This window comes from Lagenorhynchus albirostris, chromosome 13 (genome assembly GCF_949774975.1).
Source record: "Lagenorhynchus albirostris chromosome 13, mLagAlb1.1, whole genome shotgun sequence".
Taxonomy (NCBI): Eukaryota; Metazoa; Chordata; class Mammalia; order Artiodactyla; family Delphinidae; genus Lagenorhynchus; species Lagenorhynchus albirostris.
The window spans coordinates 58809352-58832189 of record NC_083107.1 but is presented as its reverse complement, the minus strand read 5'-3'; the positions used below and the strand labels follow the sequence as shown (position 1 = coordinate 58832189).

General features: G+C 35.3%; 1 protein-coding gene and 1 pseudogene across 2 annotated transcripts in view; both read right to left on the bottom strand.

Annotated features, from left to right (window-relative positions):
• The window catches only part of HNRNPLL (heterogeneous nuclear ribonucleoprotein L like), a 37616-nt gene that overhangs the window by 2545 nt on the left and 12233 nt on the right, over nucleotides 1–22838 (bottom strand). Inside the window, exons 3-12 of one of the 2 annotated variants that reach the window (XM_060170087.1) lie at nucleotides 18224–18461; nucleotides 16684–16764; nucleotides 15044–15145; nucleotides 14884–14956; nucleotides 10318–10389; nucleotides 5860–6077; nucleotides 3863–3984; nucleotides 3209–3410; nucleotides 2476–2533; nucleotides 2287–2385 (exon numbers count right to left, since the gene is read on the bottom strand). In XM_060170087.1, the coding sequence (XP_060026070.1) occupies nucleotides 2287–2385; nucleotides 2476–2533; nucleotides 3209–3410; nucleotides 3863–3984; nucleotides 5860–6077; nucleotides 10318–10389; nucleotides 14884–14956; nucleotides 15044–15145; nucleotides 16684–16764; nucleotides 18224–18461 (1265 nt within the window). Of the gene's footprint in view, nucleotides 1–2286; nucleotides 2386–2475; nucleotides 2534–3208; nucleotides 3411–3862; nucleotides 3985–5859; nucleotides 6078–10317; nucleotides 10390–14883; nucleotides 14957–15043; nucleotides 15146–16678; nucleotides 16765–18223; nucleotides 18462–22838 lie in introns of both variants that reach the window. The other variant, XM_060170088.1, reaches the window with a different exon arrangement.
• Nucleotides 4601–4700, bottom strand: LOC132532042 (U6 spliceosomal RNA; annotated as a pseudogene).

Here is a 22838-nt window from a genome sequence, read left to right as displayed (position 1 = left end):
GCCACTGAGCCTGCACGTCTGGAGCCTGTGCTCCGCAATGGGAGAGGCCATAACAGTGAGGGGCCCGTGTACCGCAAAAAAAAAAAAAAAAAAAAAAAAAAAAGGTTATCGCTCCTTAAGGAAAAAAATTCCTATAAAAGAAAAAGCATATACATCAACAAATATTTGCAAGACACTGCAGAGGATAAAAAAAGAAATAATTGTACCTGTCTCCAAGGAGTTTGCAAGTCATACACTGTTTTGAATATATCTCAAATATACATATAAAGTCTTTTAAAATTTTCCATCAAAAATTAAGTGTTGACTCACTATTTAAAATTTGCTTTTGTGACTAAAGGTAAAATGAAAAGAGGTATTCCTACTTGTTTATTTTTTAACTTTTTAGTAAGAAAATTTTCAAACATAAAAAAAGTATATGGATCAGTATAATAAACATCCACATAGCTTCAATAATTGTCAACATTTGGCAGTCTTACTTCATCTACCTACTCTCCGCACACTCTTGAGGGGCTGGAATATCTTTTAACTTTTTTTTTTTTTGCTGTACACGGGCCTCTCACTGTTGTGGCCTCTCCCGTTGCGGAGCACAGGCTCCGGACGCGCAGGCCTCAGCGGCCATGGCTCACAGGCCCAGCCGCTCCGCGGCATGTGGGATCTTCCCGGACCAGGGCACGAACCCGTGTGCCCTGCATCAGCAGGCGGACTCCCAACCACTGTGCCACCAGGGAAGCCCGGGGCTAGAATATTTTAAAGCAAATCCTAGATATGTTATTCCACCCATAAATCCTTCAGTGTGTATTCATTTTTTTCCCCTTCCACAATCATTCATCATCACACCTAATAAAATTAATACTATTTTTTCTCCTATCATTTAGAAAAATAAAGTTTCAACACTCTTCAGATCCAAGATCAAAGTAAATTACACAGCACAAACTTCAAAAGTTAAATACTTGAGTGTTCTTTGCACTGTAAAAAAGAGGCCATTTACCATTATAGAGAGAATAAACAAAGAGAGTGACAGTTTCATTTGATACAAATTAAAATAATGTGGAATACCATTTTTCATCTATCATATTGCTAAAATTCAAAGTCTGACAACACTCGGTGTTGGTAAGAGTGTTGGGCAGTTGGCATTTTCATATACCACAGGTGGTAGAGTTGTGTAACCTTTGTAAAGGGCAATCTAGAAACATTTACCAAAATATAAACCTTTTTGCTCTCCACTATGAGGAAACTGCCCTACAAACACAAAACATGCAACTATAAGGATGTTTACTGCACTAATAGAAAAACACAATTGGGAACAACCAGTGTTCATCAGTGGGGAAGTGGATAAATTGAATAAACTGTGGTACATCTCTACTAAAAATAGCTACTCTGTGGGGGAAAAAAAACCAGGGTAGCGTTGAACCTGCTGATAGAGAAAACAGCTCCAAGATATATTAAGTGAAAACAGCAAGGCACACAATACTATGTATAGAAGAACCATTTTGTGTAAGTTTTTAAAATGTAGATATATACATTGGGGAGGAGGAATAAAAGGAAAAAGAAAGGTTAGAGGTTATAGAAAGCTTTAACTTTCATTTGTACCAGTATTTACTGTTTGAGTTTTTTAACCATATATATTTATCGCTTTCTTCTAAAAAGATCAACAGGAATTATGGAAGTCAGCCTCCAAGATGGCCCCAATGTTCCCTGCCTCCTACACCGGATCATGGTTGGTCAGTGGGACCACAAGATTACAGCATAAGTGATGGTATGTTACTTCCGGTATTAGGTTATGAAAGACACTGTGGCTTTTGTTTTTTTGGCCTTTTGCTCTCATCTTTCTTGAATCACTCATTCGGAAAGAAAAGAGCTACCATGAAATGGCCAATGTGGCTTACTGTCCCTACAAAGAACCACATGAGTGAGCGTGGAAGTGGATCTTCCAGCCGCCAGTCATAAGACTTGAAATGACTGCAGATTATAGCTGACGGCAGGCAGCCTCGTGAGAGGCTGAACTACCAGCCAGAACTACCCAGCGAAACTGTACACAGATTACTGATCCTCAGAAACAGTAAGATAATAAATGTTTTGCTGTTTTAAGCTGCTAAATACTGCAATAATTTGTTACACAGCAAGAGGTAACTAATGTAAGAATTATGAGGGTTGTGGGATTTATATGCCTTTTTAAAATTCAAACTTCTCTGTATTAAAAAACAACCAATAAATATTACTTTTAAATTATCAACAATGTTTCTGATGGTAACTCCCACTGAATAATTATGACACGATTTTACTTACTTGGAACTCTTATCTGGTAGTGATTTAGTGCTGTGAGGGCTTCTACTGCATCAGTTTTGCATTCCCATTCTAACAGCCCAGAAAGTGTTTTGGCAGAAGCTAAAACAAAACAAAGAAACACAACTTCAGTTGTTATTTGCTTATCATCAAATTAACCAGGAAACTTAAAAAGAGAAAATGCGCACTTACGTTTTGCATCAAATACTTTATATTTGATGAATGTAAGAACTTCATGGTCATTACACAACTGTCAAAGAAATGTAAAACTCCATTAAAAATACAGCCAAAATAAAGATTCCTACCCTTTTCTCCCCCCAGAAAGTAAACTTTATGGTAGCATTTTAGTTTTGAGTATGGCATGAATGAATTAAATCAAATATGTTTTTAGATTAACAAGGTGCATGAGAAAATCAATTAAAATAGTGATATCCTATAAACTATGTATATAATTTTAGTGTTGTACAATAAAAACAAGATTTGTAACTGAAATATATATTCTCAAAGCTGACCAGGGTTTATCGAGTACCTAAGATAGGGAGTAGTGTTCCAGAAAAATCAATTCTTTTCTGAAGCATTTCCTATAGTTAGGGAAAAATGCAGGGATATATAAAATTTTGTTATGGGTGAGATCTAAGGACATGGTAAAAGAACTTTCTGAATGCAGGACTAAGGGTACCTCATTCTAATTCCAACTCTCAAAACGACTGAGCCACAAAACAACAAAGAGACCAGTGAAGGATGGAGGCCAGAAAAGTACAATGGTCAAAGGATGTACTATATTAAGTACCAAATAAGTAACAGAATACCAATAATATCAAAAGCAGAAGATGAACAGAGCAAGACTTTAAAATGAGACTAAAACATGATATATTTTAAAATAGGAAATAGGAACATTCTACACAATTTGTATTCCAGTGCCTACCTTTGTGAAGGTCTCTTCTGTGACACACAATGGAACATTATAATAATGCAGTACACACGAGGGTGGCTGGATTATATTCTTAGATGCTTGGCCAGCACTTGTAAAGCGATTATTTTTGCTCATTGCAAAATCCTTGTAGCTACTTGTACCATCCTCCAGCTCAAATATTTGACTTGGAACAACTGAATGTTGTTTAGACACACTAAAGATCGGAAAGGTAAGAAGTACAGAACATACCTTTGTTAGATAAAAAGCAGCAAGTAGGCAGTCTCAAAATGTTAACATAAAGGCCTGTATCAATCTTAACAAAAAAGGCATATGTAGCAATTTACAGTTTCAGTATTTACTAATATTTAAATTTAGTTTGAGTTATAATCACTCTTACAGTTTAGACATCACTTAGAAAGAAAAATCTATTGAATATATTTTCATATTAGAAAACTTTAATAAAAAAAACTTGCTCATTTTAACATGCTATTTTATGACCATAAAACTAAAACTAGGTATAATATGGAAAATCTAAATTATACGACCCTAAGTGTCTAAAATGACATCACTATAGCTGCTAGTTTCAGATATTCTAAAATGGAAATTAATGTCTCTAATAAAAAGGATAAGTATTTTTTAAATTTACCACTTAAGATAAATAATTACCAAACGTTAAGTCTTTTCCCAAATAATTTGACATTGTTAAGATGTGTGACAGCTCTTTCTACAGCATACTCATCACCCATTTCTACCAGTGCTGTACCAGGAATGGTCTTCATAAATTTTACCTGTAAATACAAAATCCCAAAAAGGTGAACATTTAATTCCCTTTTACAGTAATAGAATTTCTAAAAGGTACTATAGGTGGTTGATATCAAATAAAGAAGATCACCTGGAATCTTAACTTTATTCTGCTCTGCTATTAGACATTCTAACCAAAATTCAATAAAGTTTAAAAGCAAGACTACAGTTCTATTGTACAGCACACTAAAGAAGAGCATAGGCTTGCCTTGACTCTGCTATTTATTAATTGTGTGATTTGGGGCAATTTACTTCACTTCTCTGAGCCACAGACTTCCTTTTAAAATGGAGATAATAATAACATTTGGCAGGACTCATCAATATTTATTCATTCAGTAAGTATTTATTAAGTGCCTAACATGTTCTAATAAACATACTGTGCTAGGTACTGGGGATTTAATGGCAAACATAATAGACACAGTCTTCTTAAAGCTTATATTCCAGTAGGTAGGTCAGAAATTTTAAAGTAAATAGTAATTACCAACTATTCAGAGTGCCATTTATTGCTTTAAGCAATAAACAAGATACTATATAAGAAATAACACAAGATGGCCTTGAGACAGCACTGCCAGTAAGAAGGCTTAGGCAAGGAGGGGCAGTTTAAAAAATAGGCAACACTTCACAAGTTTTCATGACATCTTTGACAGAGCCATACTTATCCTCTTATATTATTCCAATTTTAGTATATAATGCTGTAAGGGTTAGATGGAATAAAGTATGACTATCTTTCAGGGTAGTGCCTACACCTTGGAAAGTCCCTAAACAGCTATTAAGTACCACTAACATTAGTAACACATTGAACAGGACTTCCCTGGTGGCACAGTGGTTAAGAATCCACCTGCCAATGCAGGGGACACGGGCTCCAGCCCTGGTCTAGGAAGATCCCACATGCCGCAGAGCAACTAAGCCCGCGTGCCACAACTACTGAGCCTGCGTTCTAGAGCCTGTGAGCCACAACTACTGAGCCCGTGTGCCACAACTACTGAAGCCCACACGCCTAGAGCCCGTGCTCTGCAACAAGAGAAGCCACCGCAATGAGAAGCCACACACCACAGGAAGAGTAGACCCTGCTCACTGCAACTAGAGAAAGCCCGTGCGCAGCAATGAAGACCCAACGCAGCCAAAAATAAATAAAGACCTCTTTGAAAAAAAAAATAAAAAAATAAACAAAACATCACAGATCTGGGGAAACCACAGAGTTATCTGGTGAAAATAAAGTTACAATTTTAAAGATCTTCAAAATGTGTGAAATTTAAATGTTTTGCTACGTTTTGAGTGTAAGCCTCCAGACAGAAAGTTTTGGACACATTCTATCAAAGTGGATCAACTTCAAATACTGACTGAGGTTAAAGTATGTTGTTCCTCAGAAGATACTAGAACTCTAATATTTGAGAGGCAAATATATGAATCTAGAACTCTCCTAAAATTCATAGCTATGGTCAAACTCTGAGACATGTTTATATATACCTAGCTCCAAGAAAGTAACTGCTTTTTCAAAATTCCACAGTTCAACATGTTAAATGTTAGAATATCTTTGAAATGATTAAAAAATATATAGGTTTTATGCCTATAATATGCTAGTAATTGATTAAACTACTTGCTGTTTTGGACTTATATTAGTAATTTAAAAAATATTTTTAGTACCAACATCCTATTCTGATCACTTACCTACAAAAAATAATTTCTAGAATTCCTACCTAATGAATTTTTAGCTTATGTGGATCACTACTGAAAGAACTTGTGTGTGAGAAGACACACATATTTGCAGCCTTTTCAGATTTTCCTACTACATATCCTAGCAAAAGAAGCTCATATAAAATGAAACTTAAAACAAATAATAATTTTTTTAAATGAAAACTCACCTTTTCAATATTTCCATATAAGCAGAATAGGTTGAAGACTCTTGAACAATTCATTTTTAGTTGATGTAATCCACTGACCATTACAACTGAACCAGAGGGATTTCCTCCATGCATGTAAGAGGAAGATGCCTGCGGTAATGGATAGGCAACAAGCTCAGGTGTATCTCGAGAACCCATTCTGTAACGACTTGGTAAAGGTAATAATGGACCATGGGATCCTATTAAACAAAACAAAACAAAACACAACTTTAGCAGACACACTTCACCGCACACAAAAACAAACTCTTAATATTAGCTAGGTTGATGTATATCCAAGGAAAACTCAAACGTATGAATATTCAAATATAACCTGTGGGAATTAACAAAAATCTGTATTTACTGCACCAGATCCAATAAACGCTGACCTGCACACACCTGCATATACCAGGCTTTAAGTCCTTATTTTTAAAAAACAGTAGTTTAACAAAAAAGTATACAAGATCAGGCTACAGATAGAGGAGGAATCAGTGTAAAACTTTGGGCCACTATATATAAATTATACTTCAAAATTAAAAAAAAAACTTCTGCCAACATCTTTTGGAGGATAATATAATAAAATCTACAGTGAAATCTAGTAAACTATATACAGATATAACAAAAAGAACATCTTTAGTTCCACTGAAAAGCTGTCCCCTTGAATATATTTTACTATTAATGTACTTGCAGGTTAGTATTTTATTCCCCTGATTATAATTTAGGAAACTAAAACCCTAGATTTAGTTAATAACCCCCCTACACACACACATACTCAGAGGTGTCATTATTCAGCAACTTCTATTATTTGAAACAACATCAAGAATCCAGAAGAAAAAAATGCTTGAGTATCTGAAACTGCTGTCACAGAAACACAAACAAATCCAGCTCTTATACTAAGAATCTTTACTAAGAATCAACTTGCTAACTCTAGAGTAGTTCAAAACAACTTTAATTTATCCTGTTTTCCCATCCATAATAGATTAGAAGTAAGAGGAAAAACAAAGCTAGGGTGAATGGAAGAGATGGGAATGAGGGAGTCTGGAGAAACTGTGATACTAAAAGTCTGCACAGGGCACATTTACAGTAGCAAGAAGAGAGGCGTAAGAACTCAGAAGAAGCAACTAAGATGGAGATACGTAACCCAAAAATATAAACCAACATCTTAGGCACTCCTGAGTCAGTGATTAGAGAAGCATGCTCTGGGGTGCATGCAACGATTCTCCTGGTGTGCAAGAAACCAATCCAAAAACCCAAGTTCTTTCCTCATTTCTTAAGAATAATACGTAATGTTACTGGCTTTCATTTTTATGTTAGACTAAGGGACACTTGTCATCTACTAGGTGAGTTACTAAGAACTACTATATTTTGATATCATAGCACATTATTACAGCTTACGTGGACTCCAATTCAGTATTCTAAATATAGCTGCCATTCATAACAACACAGCAACACTACCACCGAGCACACGCAAATATAGTGTAAATTCTGCAATTTTATGGAGGCATACTTTATCAATACATCATCATCAGTGTTGCCTTAAATTGGTCATGGTTTTCAACTGTTCTTATTGCTGGTAATCTAGTTTATCAAGACAATCAATATAGCTCATGATGAGTTACTTGTAATTATGTATTTTGGCCTCTAATTTAGACTATTATACCTATACTGGGGTCAAATATCAATCATTCTTACCCTTATTGCAAAAATACACATGCATATTATACTCCACCCAGCCCTACCCCCACTACTACCATTTGTTAGTACAGTAATGACACTACACTATTATCAGTAAATTTTTTTACAGTAAGTTGAAAAATGTACAGTACATGGGCAGTGGAAACTTACACTCTGCTTAAGTTGACCAAGGTCCAAAAACTCTTATAATCTACTGCCATAGGTAATAATTAAATTCAGTGCAAAAGAATACCTGATGTTTGTAATTATGACATTGGGCCACGAGTATTAAATTATGTTACTTACACTATTTAAATTGTTACCTATATTAAGAAGATAAGAAAAAAAATTCTCTTAAAAGCTTCCTATACTAAATAGTTCATGCAAAATGTTTTGCTGCTTCAGGTTTTAAAAAATTCACTTATATGGAAAAATCCTACATAAACAGCATCTTGAACATTTTGAAGGCCTTTCCCATCTTTGATACTTAAAATATCTTTGGTCCAGGAACCATATCCAAAGATGCTAACAATTAATATAGAAATTTTTCTTGTGCTCAGAGCAAATAAATTTGTACATTATTTTTTGCCACTTTTCAAATATGAGGGCTTCTATCAGTTCATCTCACATGGCTGGGCTTCCCAAATTAAAAGATCTAAAGAATTCTGAAAGCACAAATTTATACTGCTATAATAAACTATGTGAATAAATTTAATCTATTAAATAAACCTTTTCTATTCCTTCTTTCTCACATACCATTATAAAGGAAAAGCTACCTATGATATGACACTAAAATGCAAATAAACCTGTTTTGTTGAACTGCTGATCTGAAGGGATACAGCTGTGATTTGAAGCATTTGTAAAAAGGCTAATATCACTAGCACCCACTGTCATCTTTGCTTTTTCCCCAGTTTCCTCATCTTACTTCTCTCCTCAATCAATCTTTATTTGTCACTATCTCCTATATCCTGTTCTGCTTACTTCCCTAGGAAAGTAGAACAGATTTTCCTTAGTTAAATGTTTCAATGGACATAGCTCAGAATGGACGCCCCTACACAACCCCACCATAACCATTCCTCCTCAGCAGGACTCTCCAGAACCTGAATGAAACGTCATTCCAAAGAATTTTGCACCTCTCTTTAAGTAAGCTTACATTTTAATATTTATACACACATGCACATGTGCACGCACGTGAACACACACACACACACACACACACACACTCTAAATAAATAAGGGCATGAAACTGACACACAACTTCACAATAGGCTTTTAGAAAATATAAAGTTCTTCTAGGGCATATAACATATTCTTGTTTATGCAATTTTTCTTGTATTTTATTAAGTGAAGACAAAACTGAAAAGCCATACTGAGAAAACAGCCTGTGTCAACATTACTACAGTAGAGTTTTGTCCTTCATTTATATGCTCACAGATTTTTCTAACCCCCTTTAGCAGAACATTTAACCAATTTTTGGCCTTAAGCTAACTGCCATGACACATTTACATACTCTACAACTATACTACAAACTTTGATTAGCCATTCTTTTGAAATCCTCCATTATACAATGCACAGTAGATTCCTAATAAGTGTTTCTTCATTGCAGGATCAGAAAACTACTTGTATGACCATATTTAATATTTACTCTGTTAAAGAAACAACTAAGAAAAATGAACAAGGAACACACGAAAACGACTGTAGTAAGATTTTCCTTCTATACCACACTTACTGTTTTGACATAACATAGAGATTGTTTCATAATCTCTTCTGCAATACAGACTACCACAGAAACTTGAACAAATACACATACACACAAAAACACACACACACAGGGTTAATAAATTCCTGGAGTTCAAATAAAGACACTAGGGAATAAGCTAAAACTCACAGCTAAGAATGGTCATCAAACATGTACACAATTTGAAAATATTTCGGACAACAGGAAACACTGGTGGCTTTTCGATAATAACTCCCAAGAGTACAACATAGCAATTTCTATTTTCTACCACTTCTAACAGTACCTCTAATTGTACTGCAACTTTAAACCACAGAATAGGTGGGTCAATAACTACAGCTAAAAACTAAAAAAATATTTAAAAACACAGAACTTATAACCAGTTTAAACTTTTATCAATAACAATTCTCAACATCTACTTAACAAAGACAACAGTCTGATACCTAACTTCTTCCTGGGGAAGATTATTATTCTAGCTTTCATAATCTTAACTTATCAACATAGCAAACATTAAAACTGAGAAGTTTTTAAAAAAGAATTAAATACAAATTTAACCAAAGCTGAAGTACCAACTGTAGAACTAAAAGAATTAAGGATCTAACCAAAAACATGTTTCCTTTCAACAAATACCTCATTCTCTCTGCCTTTTATTACTCTAAATTCCTCTTTACTCATAACTGCTAGAATGGAAGAAAATATACTTACTGAGCTATACTTCTTTCTGGTCCTCTGACAGACTAGAGCCCCTTACTAATCAAGGCCCAAACAAAACAAAACAAAATATAATGGTAAAAAAGCTTTCAATCCCAAACAATAGCTCTCATTTATATCAAAGATTATGTGATATAACAATAGCCTAAGAAAACAAAGGATTTGGGACAACTCCTTTGGAGTACATTTATAAGGGACTGATCCCATAAACCAAGTCAGGTGAGCAGGAAAAATAGAGACAAGAATTGTGCCATTCTTCATCAGAAATGCAAAAATTCTAATAGTTTGTCTATACTACCTTCCTTCTGCCTTGACAAACTTACCATAGCCATCATGTCTAAACGAAGAAGGGTGTTCTCCCAAAATGGCTTGTCTCTGGCGACCCTTTCCTCTATCTGACACAAAAGTAGAAACATGGTTTTAACAATTTTGACCCAAGTACTTAACAGAGTTCTCACATGGGAAACACCCACTCAAAACATCCATTACAATTCATAAGAGAAATATGATTCCTGGTTAATGTTAAACATCCATTCATATCCAATTTAAATACAAACACCAAAAGTTTAAGAAAATAATTCTATCTAACAAATTCCACTTAACTTGAGAATATCTTTTTGGCAAATGCCAAATACAATCACACTTTCAAATTAAAGGAAAGAATGGATACTTTTCAGAAGGTGATGTATACAATGCTAGAGTTTGACACTGTACAGAAGTTTTTACCAATACATGTCTTTAAAACAAGCTTTAAGTGCAGTACTTTTGAAAGACAGTACCTGATGCATACTATTAGCTTCAACAGCAACACATTTTCAAAGTGGGCTTCTTTCAAGAAGTTCAGCATAAGCCAACAACAACCTGTATTACATGGTTTCACAATCAGTAAACACAGAGTATTTTGTATGTATATACACATATTTACAAACACCTACTGACTGGAGAGCTGGAAATTTTCACATCACTGGTCCATATTGTGTCATGGACTGGCCATTGTCTATAGACCTTAACACCAGGCAGAACTAGAAGCACTCCCCAAAGTTTAAATATGTCAAGTTAAAGCTAACCAAGGGGGCTACATTATTGGACGAGAGTACTACAATACTCCTAAAGGATAATTTTTATGCTAACTACATTTTTAGGGAAGGCATGCCAATTTTCCCAAATCTGAGACATCAATAAAAAAATTACTTCTAAGTTTCTAAAATAGCACATCCTATGTTAGTAAATTTTAAAAATCATTGTATAATACTTTGGGAAAGTTTGCTGATCAAATTATGGTGTTCAGTAAGATTTTTTTAAATGTATCTAAAGAGTCTGATCATTCTCATCTTTGAAAATTCAAAGAGAAAGGCTTTCTACATATCCTTAGTCACCTAAACAAATGAGGTTTATGGGAGATGAGAAATACTTTAATTTTCACTTCAGTCTACAGAAGTATTGTTTTAATTACCTATTCCAAGTTATCATAGCACTGAAAGGGACCTAGGAGGTCATCTAGTTCAACTTTTATTCAGTGTTAAATTCTCTTTACATCATCCCTGAGACCATCAATTGGGACCATCTAGCCTCTGCTTACCCAACACTGGTAACAAGGTACTCACTACTTTCCCTTACATTTTCAGTTAGTTCTAAATTATGAGAAAATTAATTTCTATATTGTACAGAAATTTGTCCTCTACATATATTCTACTCCATTTAGGGCCTCGCAGCCTTATTCATTACTTAGTCTTCCTCCAAGAACCCTTTCAGATGCTTAGAAGTTATTATGATCCTCCATTTCCCCAAAGTCATTTCTTCTCCAGTCTAAACATTCACAGTTCCTTCTTTACACGGCTTCCAGCATCATCATTTAAGTCTCACTCTTCTTCAATCAATCCAGTCTGCTGTTCCATTCTGCTAACGTTCCTCTGCTTAAGCATGCCACCAAATGGTAAATATAAGTCCTTATCTGATCTAAGAATCTTAAACCAAAACCACCATAAAGTCTTCATGGCTTAGTTTTACTGATATAGTTAACTGTGTGCTATAAAGGAAAGAGCACTGAATCAGGAATCATAAATTTTCAACTTAACCAGTAATTTGCTATATAATCATAGAAATAATCTTCATTCATAAAGTGAAGAAGTTAGAGTAGATGATCTCCAAGGTATCTTTCAGCCAAACATTGTCATTACTTCTCTTGAATAATTTCTCTTCATAATGTATTTCTCATAGTAATTTCTCTTCAATAACTCTCTTTATTGGAAGCATTTACTACCTAATATAAGGTCACATAAAGAAGGGTGAGGAAGAGTCAAACACTGAATATATCGATCTATAAATAGTGGTTTGTAACCTTTCATGGATTCAGTCTGAAATCTGTTGGAAGCTGTGGACTTTTTCTCCCCCAAAAGATGCACACATACACAAGTGTTGCTTAACATTTCTGGAGGGATTCTCTGGAGTCTAGGCTACGAATTCTTTGCACTAAAACGTAATTTGAGCTGAAAAGAACTTTTTGAAATGAGGTTATATTTATAAAATCACTCTTTTTTGGGTAGAAAAAGTTACAATTCAGTATCAACGTGAGTGGAAGCTAAAGTCACTACAAAAAACCAAACTGCCATATGATATTTGCTATACAGACAAGTATCTACCTGTAAGGAATTAGAAAACAAGAATCCTTTTCCCTTGAAAGCATAAATAACTAAAACTCTGTTTTACCTCCTTTAATTATATTTCCCTATTTAAATATCTACCTTACACATTTCTAAACTTTCTGACTGTAATTCCTTGTATAAAAATCTAAGCTGGCTTTTGTAAAATTCACACCTTTTAAAAGAATAAACACTATTGGGCTTCCCTGGTGGCGCAGTGGTTGAGAGTCCGCCTGCCTAGGCAGGGGGCGCGGGTTTGTGCCCCGGTCCGGGAGGATCCCACATGCCGCGGAGCGGCTGGGCCCGTGAGCCATGGCCACTGAGACTGCGTGTCCGGAGCCTGTGCTCCACAATGGGAGAGGCCACAACAGCGAGAGGCCCGCATACCGCAAAAAAAAAAAAAAAAAGAATAAACACTATTAAAATAAGAAGCATACTACAAATGCTTTAAGAGACATTAAGAGAAATGTAATCAAAACTATTTCAAATGAGTTAAAAAAAAACCTGAATATTCAGTAACCGTAACTTAACAGAAGTGAGAGATTTCTCATCAACCACTTGTTCTGTTGTTTGAGTACTAAGGCTTTGTTTTTCAATACTGTATTCAACTGTACCAAGCCTCTGCCAAGCAGATTTCTGTGATAGTGAAAAATGTGGGGTCCAGCCAAAGCTGCATTACTAAACAAACCTGTCTGCAACCCCATGCATAAGGCAAGATGATTTCCTGAGAACTAAGAATTAAAGGAGCCAATCATCCAAAAGTCCTAAATATTCAAACATGCAAAGGATCACCACACTGTCTGATTTTTTTCTTTTGGCAAGAGTACATGCACTATGGAGTCCCTACTGCCCAAGATATTTTGGATGCCATAAAATTTTTTCCTACTTTACTGACTTCTACAGACATACTCATCTTGGTGAGTTTTTCCAACACATGGTTCAGACACTGATATTGTAGTTGAGATGTAGCCAATACTGCAGCCCCCTTGTTTTTACAAGATCCACATTTTTATTTGTATATTCCAGAATTGCCATACAGTTAGTTGAACAATTTTATCAGTCAAATCTATGCTCATGAAATCTAGCATTTATAAGTTATAGGTGAAAATGCATCTCAAATGAAATGCTCCTATTTTCAGATTTATCAAGTTTAAATATATTCTACCTTGAACACACATGGTATTTTCACCTACACTTGAAATGTCAAAATTTCTAGTTACACAAATTAACATGAGTGATAACCTTAAATTGTTACAAAAAGTGACAACTTATAAACAGCCACTTTACAAAAATCAAACCACACAGAAAATCGTCTTTTACATATAATGCATCTTTTCATTATTATGTTATTCTATTCAATGTCCACAATTGAGGGAAAAAAAAAAGTAAACTTAAAGTGCAGCAAGTATGCACCTTTCTAATCCTTTTATCTTTAATATCTGTGTGGATTGGTTGAGCATTATAATTCCCAAGACCTGTAGATAAATTGGCCCTGGTTATTTGTCAATTAACAATTTGAATCTAAGCTGCTAACAGTTACAGCAACGGGCATTAAGATTTACAACATTGTTATAAAATCTAGTATCCGTCAGTGAAAAGTTTTAAATTCTACAACTGAAACCTTAAGGGAAGTCAAACCAATATATACATACAACTTGAATAAGTGGGCACAGTCTATCATGGTATTCATCCCATGCAAGTCTGAAGTACTGTTAAGTGTCCTCCTTTAAAAACTTGGGGTGATGGTGCATGCAGTATGCAGTCAAGGTGAATTGCAAGTCTGAGTTTTTCAGAGGGCTTTTTGCTGATGCCGATGTTGTGCGTGATGAAGTGTAGAGTCAGCCTGCTGGAGTCCTCTATCCTTCTTAATGCCTCGTCCAGCTTGGGGGAAAAGTCCTTTCCATAGAGAAGCAGTGTGCAAGTCTGCAGTTTGTAAGTAATATTCTGAATCAGTTTCCTCTCCTCCAAAGAGAGAGAGCTGCTTGGAGAAATGCAAGTCCTTGAACTGCGGGCGTGCCTGTATGTGTGGGCTCCTTGTTGAACTAAATATAAATAACTCAGTACATACCAGTAAGGGGCACTAATGTTCAAGGTTCTTTTCCAGCATTACAAGGTCTTTTGCAACAAAAGCTTCACCAACAAGGTTTTCATCATTTGAATGAACTAGCTCATCTCAGGAAAAAGGACTCTAACTGCATGTAAAAATTTGACAGCAGATGTAAGTACATCTAAAATGCATAAAATACTTACCGCGTCTTCCCAAATATGGTTTAGTGTAGTCCCAACTGTCATTGTCATTCCTAATAACATTTAGACGAGTTGGCTGTTAAGATTAAAAAGAAAGTAAGTTCACATTGTATATCCAAAGCATATATATTTCTTTGGTGAAGTGTTGAAAAAAAATATTTACCCTTGCATATTCAATTTTTAGTGTGCAACATCCAGCATATATATCTGCTCCATTGAGTGCTGCTTTAGCTTTCTGGGCACAAAGGACTGATTCAAACATAAGCTCTATTAAGGAAATTTGGTTTAAGGTGTCCAAAATTTACCATTATTCACTCCATTAAGAAATGGACTGAAAAAAATGAGAAATAACTTTCTCACTTCTGAAAATGCTTTACCAAATAAAATTTCTATGAATTTTAGTAGGAGAATTTATTTTTAAGATCAAGGGTACCAAAGAAAACGTAATACAACCAAAACTACTTATAATACATTAATCCTTCTAGGTCATCAGAAGTACTTTATAACCTGTGGTTTGGGGGTGTGTGGGAGGGAGCATGGAGCATGGTCCCATTCCCTAGCAAAGGCCAGCTTTCTATCTTGAAACAGGAAATATTTTACTCTTTAAGTAGGAAGAACAGGGTGGTCCAGTGGTTAGGGCTCCACACGTTCACTGCCAAGGGCGTGGGTTCAATCCCTGGTCAGGAAACTAAGATCCTGCAAGCTGCGCAAGCTGCATGGAATGGCCAAAAATAAATAAATAAATAAAGTAGGAAGAACATTACAAAGAATCAATATAATACAAAAGAAATACTTGATTTTTATATATTTCTGAGAAGGCTGAGTTTATAATCTTTATCTTTCATTTTACTAGTTTTTAAAAATTACTTAAGTTTGTAATTGTTAAAAAAAATTTAAAAATCAAACCACAAAAGTAGTAGGAAAAAAAAAAAAAAAACAGCTTGCCAGAGTAAGCACCATAAAGGGTTTGCTATAGGGCTTCCCTGGTGGCGCAGTGGTTAAGAACCTGCCTGTCCGTGCACCACAACTACTGAGCCTGAACTCTAGAGCCTGTGCTCCACAACAAAAGAAGCCACCGCAATGAGAAGCCTGTGCACCACAACGAAGAGTAGCCCCCCACTCGCCACAACTAGAGAAAGCCCATGTGCAGTAACGAAAATCCAATGCAGCCAAAATTAAATAAATAAAATAAATTTTTAAAAAATTAAAAAAAAAAGCGTTTGTTGTATATCCCAACCTTTTTCTATGCATACACATAAGTTACGTCTTTTTAAAATTATTATTTTTTAATGGGATTGTACTATATGTACTATTTTGCAACTTGCTCTTTTTACTCAATGTATAACAAATTTAACATAGGGAAGCAGGTCTTACATAAACCATGACCATTTAAAAGATTCAGTGAAGAAAGGCAAGAAATGGTCTATTAACTCCAACGTTTTGATACTTCCAAGCTGCCTATTTTAAAGAGAGATTCAGAAAAGTCCATTTGGGAAAAATTTCAAAAAGGTACAAGTGAACATATTATCAAACAGTGTTATTTTTTCCTCATTAAAACAGCAAAGCACGCTGTAAGATGAAACAATGGACTATTTTATGGTAGCAAGTTATTTTATCAAAAATAGTAAAATTCTCTGTGGGTATTGCAGTTTCATTCTTTAAATCAAAGACAAATAGATATAGGGGATGGTGGGGAGAATAAACATCACTTGTCTAGAAATGATTAAACAGGAAAAATTAAGATCTATATTACACAGTATTCACACACATCAATAAAAAATTTACAAATAAAGGATATTCAACCATTGCTTGTATCCCATTTCTCTTGAATATAACAATACGTTGCACTTTTCCAACAGGATTGCATACAGTATATAAAACATCCTATGAAGTAAAGAAAACAGACTTCATCACATTTTATACTTAGAAAAATAATAAAGCTATAGTCTTTTGTTTTACTAAAAAAAAACTGTCAAGACGTCATTTCTGTTAAGTATTAATTAAACTTTTAAAAACTGCAACACTTTAATAAATCTAAAGTTATTTCTTCACCTACACAATATACCCACATTAGAGAACTTCCAATGAAACATCTGAAAAGCATTATTACTTATTTTTAATCTCCTAAATGAATCCTCAATTTTTATTTTCTTAACAGGTACCTAAAAGAATCTCTGACAATACACAATTAATAAACCAAAGCTGTAATCACTTTGTTTTTTTCCAAATGTGACTCTGAAATGTTTAATACTATAATCACTTAAATTATAATAATAAATATTTATTAAAGAGTAGTAGTAGAACAACTCAGTATTTATTTTCAAGGACAATGGCTATAGATAAAAGACCCAGGGAAGATCATTTATATTGAGTTAAATTTCACCAAACAAGATGCCTGAATCATCTAAGAGAGAACCCTAAATACCCACTTAGGAACAATTCTTCAACTTTCAAAATTCTGAGTACCTACAATTACACAGCCACACCATTAGGTACTAAGGATACAGTAAACAAATCGGAGTACTTGTACTAGTTATATTCTTTCTCCTAAAACACCAAATATTGTAAATATATTAATATTGTTTATTAATAAGTCTATACATATTACAAAAGTAAATAGATACATTATGTCTAAATTTAAATAGTGTCTTATGCTTTAAGTTTATGTCCAAATATCATATACCCTAGAAATCATACTAAATGAAGCTCTTCTTATTGTGATATTTTATTCATTACAAAAATCCAGTGTCCTTATCACTAGTTTATTATTAAACAGTATGTGATTATCATGAAGTAGAAAACTGAACTGGTTCAAGAACATGAATCCTTTTAAATTTTAATATCACTTTTCTAAAGAGTGAAGAAGGGAATTTTTAGGTAAATCAGAGAAGTTTTTAACAAGCTATCTCTAAACAGCTTATAATGATAAATGTATCTTATTGTACTATGGAATTCTGTCACTACCTAGTAGATGCTCTTAATACATGTGCTGGCATATTAGAGAGAGATTTCTTGGATCATTTCCACCAAGTCCGTCTAACGCTTTATTAACAGAAGGAGAGTTAACACTGATGTTAATAAAAAAATTTAATGTGCTTATTTAATTATGACAACTGTGCTTCTGACTTTTTATAGCTTTAGTGCTCACCATGTCTTTGTTCATTAAATTTGATAGTCAAAATTAAAATTAATTTTAATAATAAAAAAATTAATTTTAATAATTGTTTTTTAAAAATCCACTATTTTCAAATATCTATATGGCAGTGAAGAAAACTACAGATTAGTCACTCAAGACAAATTCCAAAATCACTTTTAATTTAGCCTGTCTTACTAAAATACATACCACCGTAATTGGATAAAGAGGATTCTGAATTGACAGCAGAAGAACTTTGTTGCCTCCTGATGGATCATCAGTATTTCCTGGCCGAGTGATCCTTTTGCTTGTAGAATAGTTGAAAAAAGCCTGCTGACCAGCTATGTACACGGGTTCATCTGCAGCAAACGTCACACATTCTTTGGCACTATCTATGTTCTCAAATTCCACTAGAGCCTGCCGTTTAAAAGGCATCATCATCACATAGCTGAAAGGGAGATTGGAAAAGAATAATATAGCAAGTTCAATTAACATTATTTTTCTCAATCAAGTAAAAGCAGACTTTAATAAAAATGTCTCAAATCATACAGATTAGTAGTCTTCACTACCTGTATCCAATATTAGTCAACTCTTAAATTATCCAAATAAATTGTGGTATACCAGGTAGATTGTACATATTTGAAACCTCCTCTTCCTGTGACTGAAAGCTTTTAACTACCTCATGCCCTCCTCAAGCACAATTCTGTTACCAGTTGTTAATAATGCCATCCAGTTTATTCCTCAGGCTGCCACTTCCAAGCAGCATTAGAAAATACCTAGATACAGAAATCAGTAGAGAAACAAGAAGATCCTACTGAGCACAGGGAACTATATTCAACATACTGTGAAAAACCATAATGGAAAAGAATATATATGTATAACTGAGCCACTTTGCTGAACAGCAGAAATTAACACAACACTGTAAAGCAACTATACCTCAATAAAAAAAATTTTAAAAAAAGAAATCAATAGAGATAAAACTCGAGAAGGTTAGCAGATGGATCTCCTCGACAACAGAAACTACCATCTCTATTGAATTTTGCAAACAAGTAACTGCCACACTAAGAAATGACTACACTTCCATTTCTCTTACTAAAAACAGAGAACCAAAAGACAAAAAGAAGCAACTACAAACAGACCAAATTTCATAAAATAATCTCCTCTAAAATTCTTAAATATTTTTAAATATTAAAGAATCCATAAAAAGATATTCACTAGAATATGGTAATCATGGATGCTATGGCCAAGACAATGAAGTATTTACTCTTCATTTTATACTCTTTGGGAAGGGGAATATATTTTAATACATGAAATGAAAAATAAAGAAATGAAGGAAGGGAGGTTAGCGAGAAATCAGAACACATGGATCAGAACAGGGAAACATGTCCTTTATTCACAGGAACAAGGACCTTAAAAATATTTTAAAATACAATCAATGTGCTTTTTATAATAGCAGAAGGCCAGAGAAATAACATCAGGTCAGGTACTCAGTGACAGCACTGCTTCTCAATCAGACATCCAGGACCAACCACTAAACTTCAAAACCTAGCAAGTGTTTCTTAGTAAGAAACAGACCACTTTGTAGCCTGGCAAATTATGTAATTTCTTATGAATTTCAGCTTCCTAATTTATACAACTGGGAGGATTATCATCAAGATTACAGTTCCTGCATACATATTGCTTGCCTTGCCTCAATCATCTTTACATCCTCAGAATCTAGAAATGGAGCCTGGCACATGACAGGTATTCAATCAATATTTGTTGGTCTATGAGGCTTATTAGTTCTCTCAACCCACATCATTCACAATTAAAGAATAAAACACAGAAAAAATAACGCCTGGGATTAGTTTATAAATGCAAGATATAAAGTCCCAGAGAGAAACATTCGTTTTAGAAATGCAAACTCCTAGCTAAAGTTCTAAAGTCTTGCATACAAAAACATAGAAAACCCTGGAATCAGGTCTACGCTAAAGAAATTAAGGAATAATAAATATTCTCCTCTCACAAATAAGTTGTTTTATAGCTAAATGATATCACCAAGTAAATATGTTAATAATGCCCTTTGGCTCTTTGGAAACACAGAAAAATTATAAAGGCCCAAAAATATTTAAATTCTTTATTGGCCTATTAAAATAGACTCACCTGTTTGTAGTAAAAAGTACTGTCATTAACTACTATAAGAAGTAAGCTAGAAGCACAGAGCTAAAAGTTAAACAGGTTACCCAGGAAAAGTGGCATCATATGAAGATAGGGAAGGGAAAATTAGAATGTCACAAAGACATTTTAGAATTCACTTAAAGTGTTTGGCACTTTTTTTTTTTTTTTTTTTTTTTTTGCGTTACGCAGCCCTCTCTCTGCTGTGGCCTCTCCCGTTGCAGAGCACAGGCTGCGGACGCGCAGGCTCAGCGTCCATGGCTCACAGGCCCAGCCGCTCCGCGGCATGTGGGATCTTCCCAGACGGGGGCACGAACCCGTGTCCCCTAGCATCGGCAGGCGGACTCTCAACCACTGCGCCACCAGTGAAGCCCCTGGCACATAATTTTTTTTTTTTTTTGGCGGTACTTGGGCCTCTCACTGTTGTGACTTCTCCCATTGCGGAGCACAGGCTCCGGACGCGCAGGCTCAGCGGCCATGGCTCACGGGCCCAGCAGCTCCGCGGAATGTGGGATCCTCCCAGACCGGAGCATGAACCTGCGTACCCTGCATCGGCAGGCGGACTCTCAACCACTGCGCCACCAGGGAAGCCCTGGCACATAATTAAAAAAAAATTTTTTTTTAAGCATTAGTATGAGAAAGACTGGAAGACCAAAGAGAGAAAAAATAAAAAGTCTAAAGAACATGGTAGGTAGGGTGGGTGCTTTCAACTTAACAGCTTAAAACATGTTTACTAATTTTTAAATAAAAACAGGAGGAAGCAAGAGATTTACTACACAAATTAGGTCCCAAAAGTTTTGTTTTAAAATTTAAACTGGTATAGCTAATCACTACCTAGCATCCTCTCCTTTAATGAGAGGGGATAAGGGAGGAAAAGCGACTCAGTATGTATTTCTAAATATTCTTTTGATTAAATAAAGACAAAAAAATAGCAATTTTATTATCCTGACACAAACATTCTCAAGATCTTGTTATAGTTTCTCCTGAACTTCTTTCCTATACATCTAGTTTTTAAGTATCAACTTACTATATTTTTTTTTTTTTTGCGGTATGCTGGCCTCTCATCACTGTGGCCTCTCCCGCTGCAGAGCACAGGCTCCGGACGCGCAGGCCCAGCGGCCATGGCCCACGGGCCCAGCCGCTCCGCGGCATGCGGGATCCTCCCGGACCGGGGCACGAACCCGCGTCCCCTGCATCGGCAGGCAGACCCTCAACCACTGCGCCACGAGGGAAGCCCATCAACTTACTATATATTGAACTTGGTGACTCACCTATTTAAGACGAGCAGTTTCTTTATAATCTTTATAATTCCCTCCCCCCCACACCACTAAATAAATCAACAAATAAAAAAATAGGGAAAGGTTCTATAAATGCAACATTTTGAAGCAAAACACCTACTCCTCATAGGAGGCTCTTCAAGGTTCTTTTAGCTTTAGTAGCAGCCACCTCTTATTCAAGATCATTCCACACAACTGAAACTCCTATTATACATATTTATGCCAATTAAGCTCGTAATTATACACTAATTTGTTCCGATTATTTCATGACTTTTCTAACCACATAACTACCAATCTCGAGGACAGAACGATGTAATATGCAAATTAACTAAATAAAATTCATATATGGAACACATTACCATGGACTAAGTATCGAACAGTATAGAGTCTAAAACTGGGACTTCCCTGGTGGCACGGTGGATAAGACTCCAAGCTCCCAATTCAGGGGGCCCGGGTTCCATCCCTGGTCAGGGAACTAGATGCCACATGTGTGCTGCAACTAAGAGTCCACGAGCTGCAACTAAGAAGCCTGCCTGCCACAACTAAGACCCAGCACAACCAAATAAATAATTTTTTTAAGTATATAAATAAAATAATAAAAACAGACAGGCCACTCAGAAGTAATTCAAATTACTTACAAACTTAAACAAATAGTTCTATTTCTTTAATCCCCAACATTCAGGTCATGGTCATAATTAACATCAAAATATCAATATAGTTATTATTTCCCTGAAGTTTCCAACTGTATTTGCTCATCAACTTGTTTTCTGACATTGCTTTGGTATTTCTTGGCTCTAAGAAAATAACTTTAAAAACCCTAAATATGGGGCTTTCCCGGTGGTGCAGTGGTTGAGAATCCGCCTGCCAATGCAGGGGATGTGGGTTCGTGCCCCGGTCCGGGAGGATCCCACCTGCCGCAGAGTGGCTGGGCCCGTGAGCCATGGCTGCTGAGCCTGCGCCTCTGGAGCCTGTGCTCTGCAACGGGAGAGGCCACAACAGTGAGAGGCCCACGTACAGCAGAAAAAAAAAAAGAAAAAGAAAAACAAACAAACAAAAAAACCCCCTAAATATATAAGAACAGAAGAAAGTAATAATTCAGAGATAACCATCTTTTTATAACTCCATGAGACTGTGCACCACCTAGAAGGTCCTTATAGTGACTGGGTTAGACTAGTACCAACATGCAAGTCTAAATAAATATAGCCTAAGGAGTCTGCTTCAATACTATGTAACTGTCCAGACAAACTTAACTTCCAATATCCACTCCAAATGACTAAGAAGTGATACAGTTATCTTAGTGATATTTCAAGAAATAGGCTTTTTTAATGCCTGTGTGGATTTCCAATTTGTACCTCCAAGGATCAACAATATGTTAACAGTGGTTTCTGAGGTAC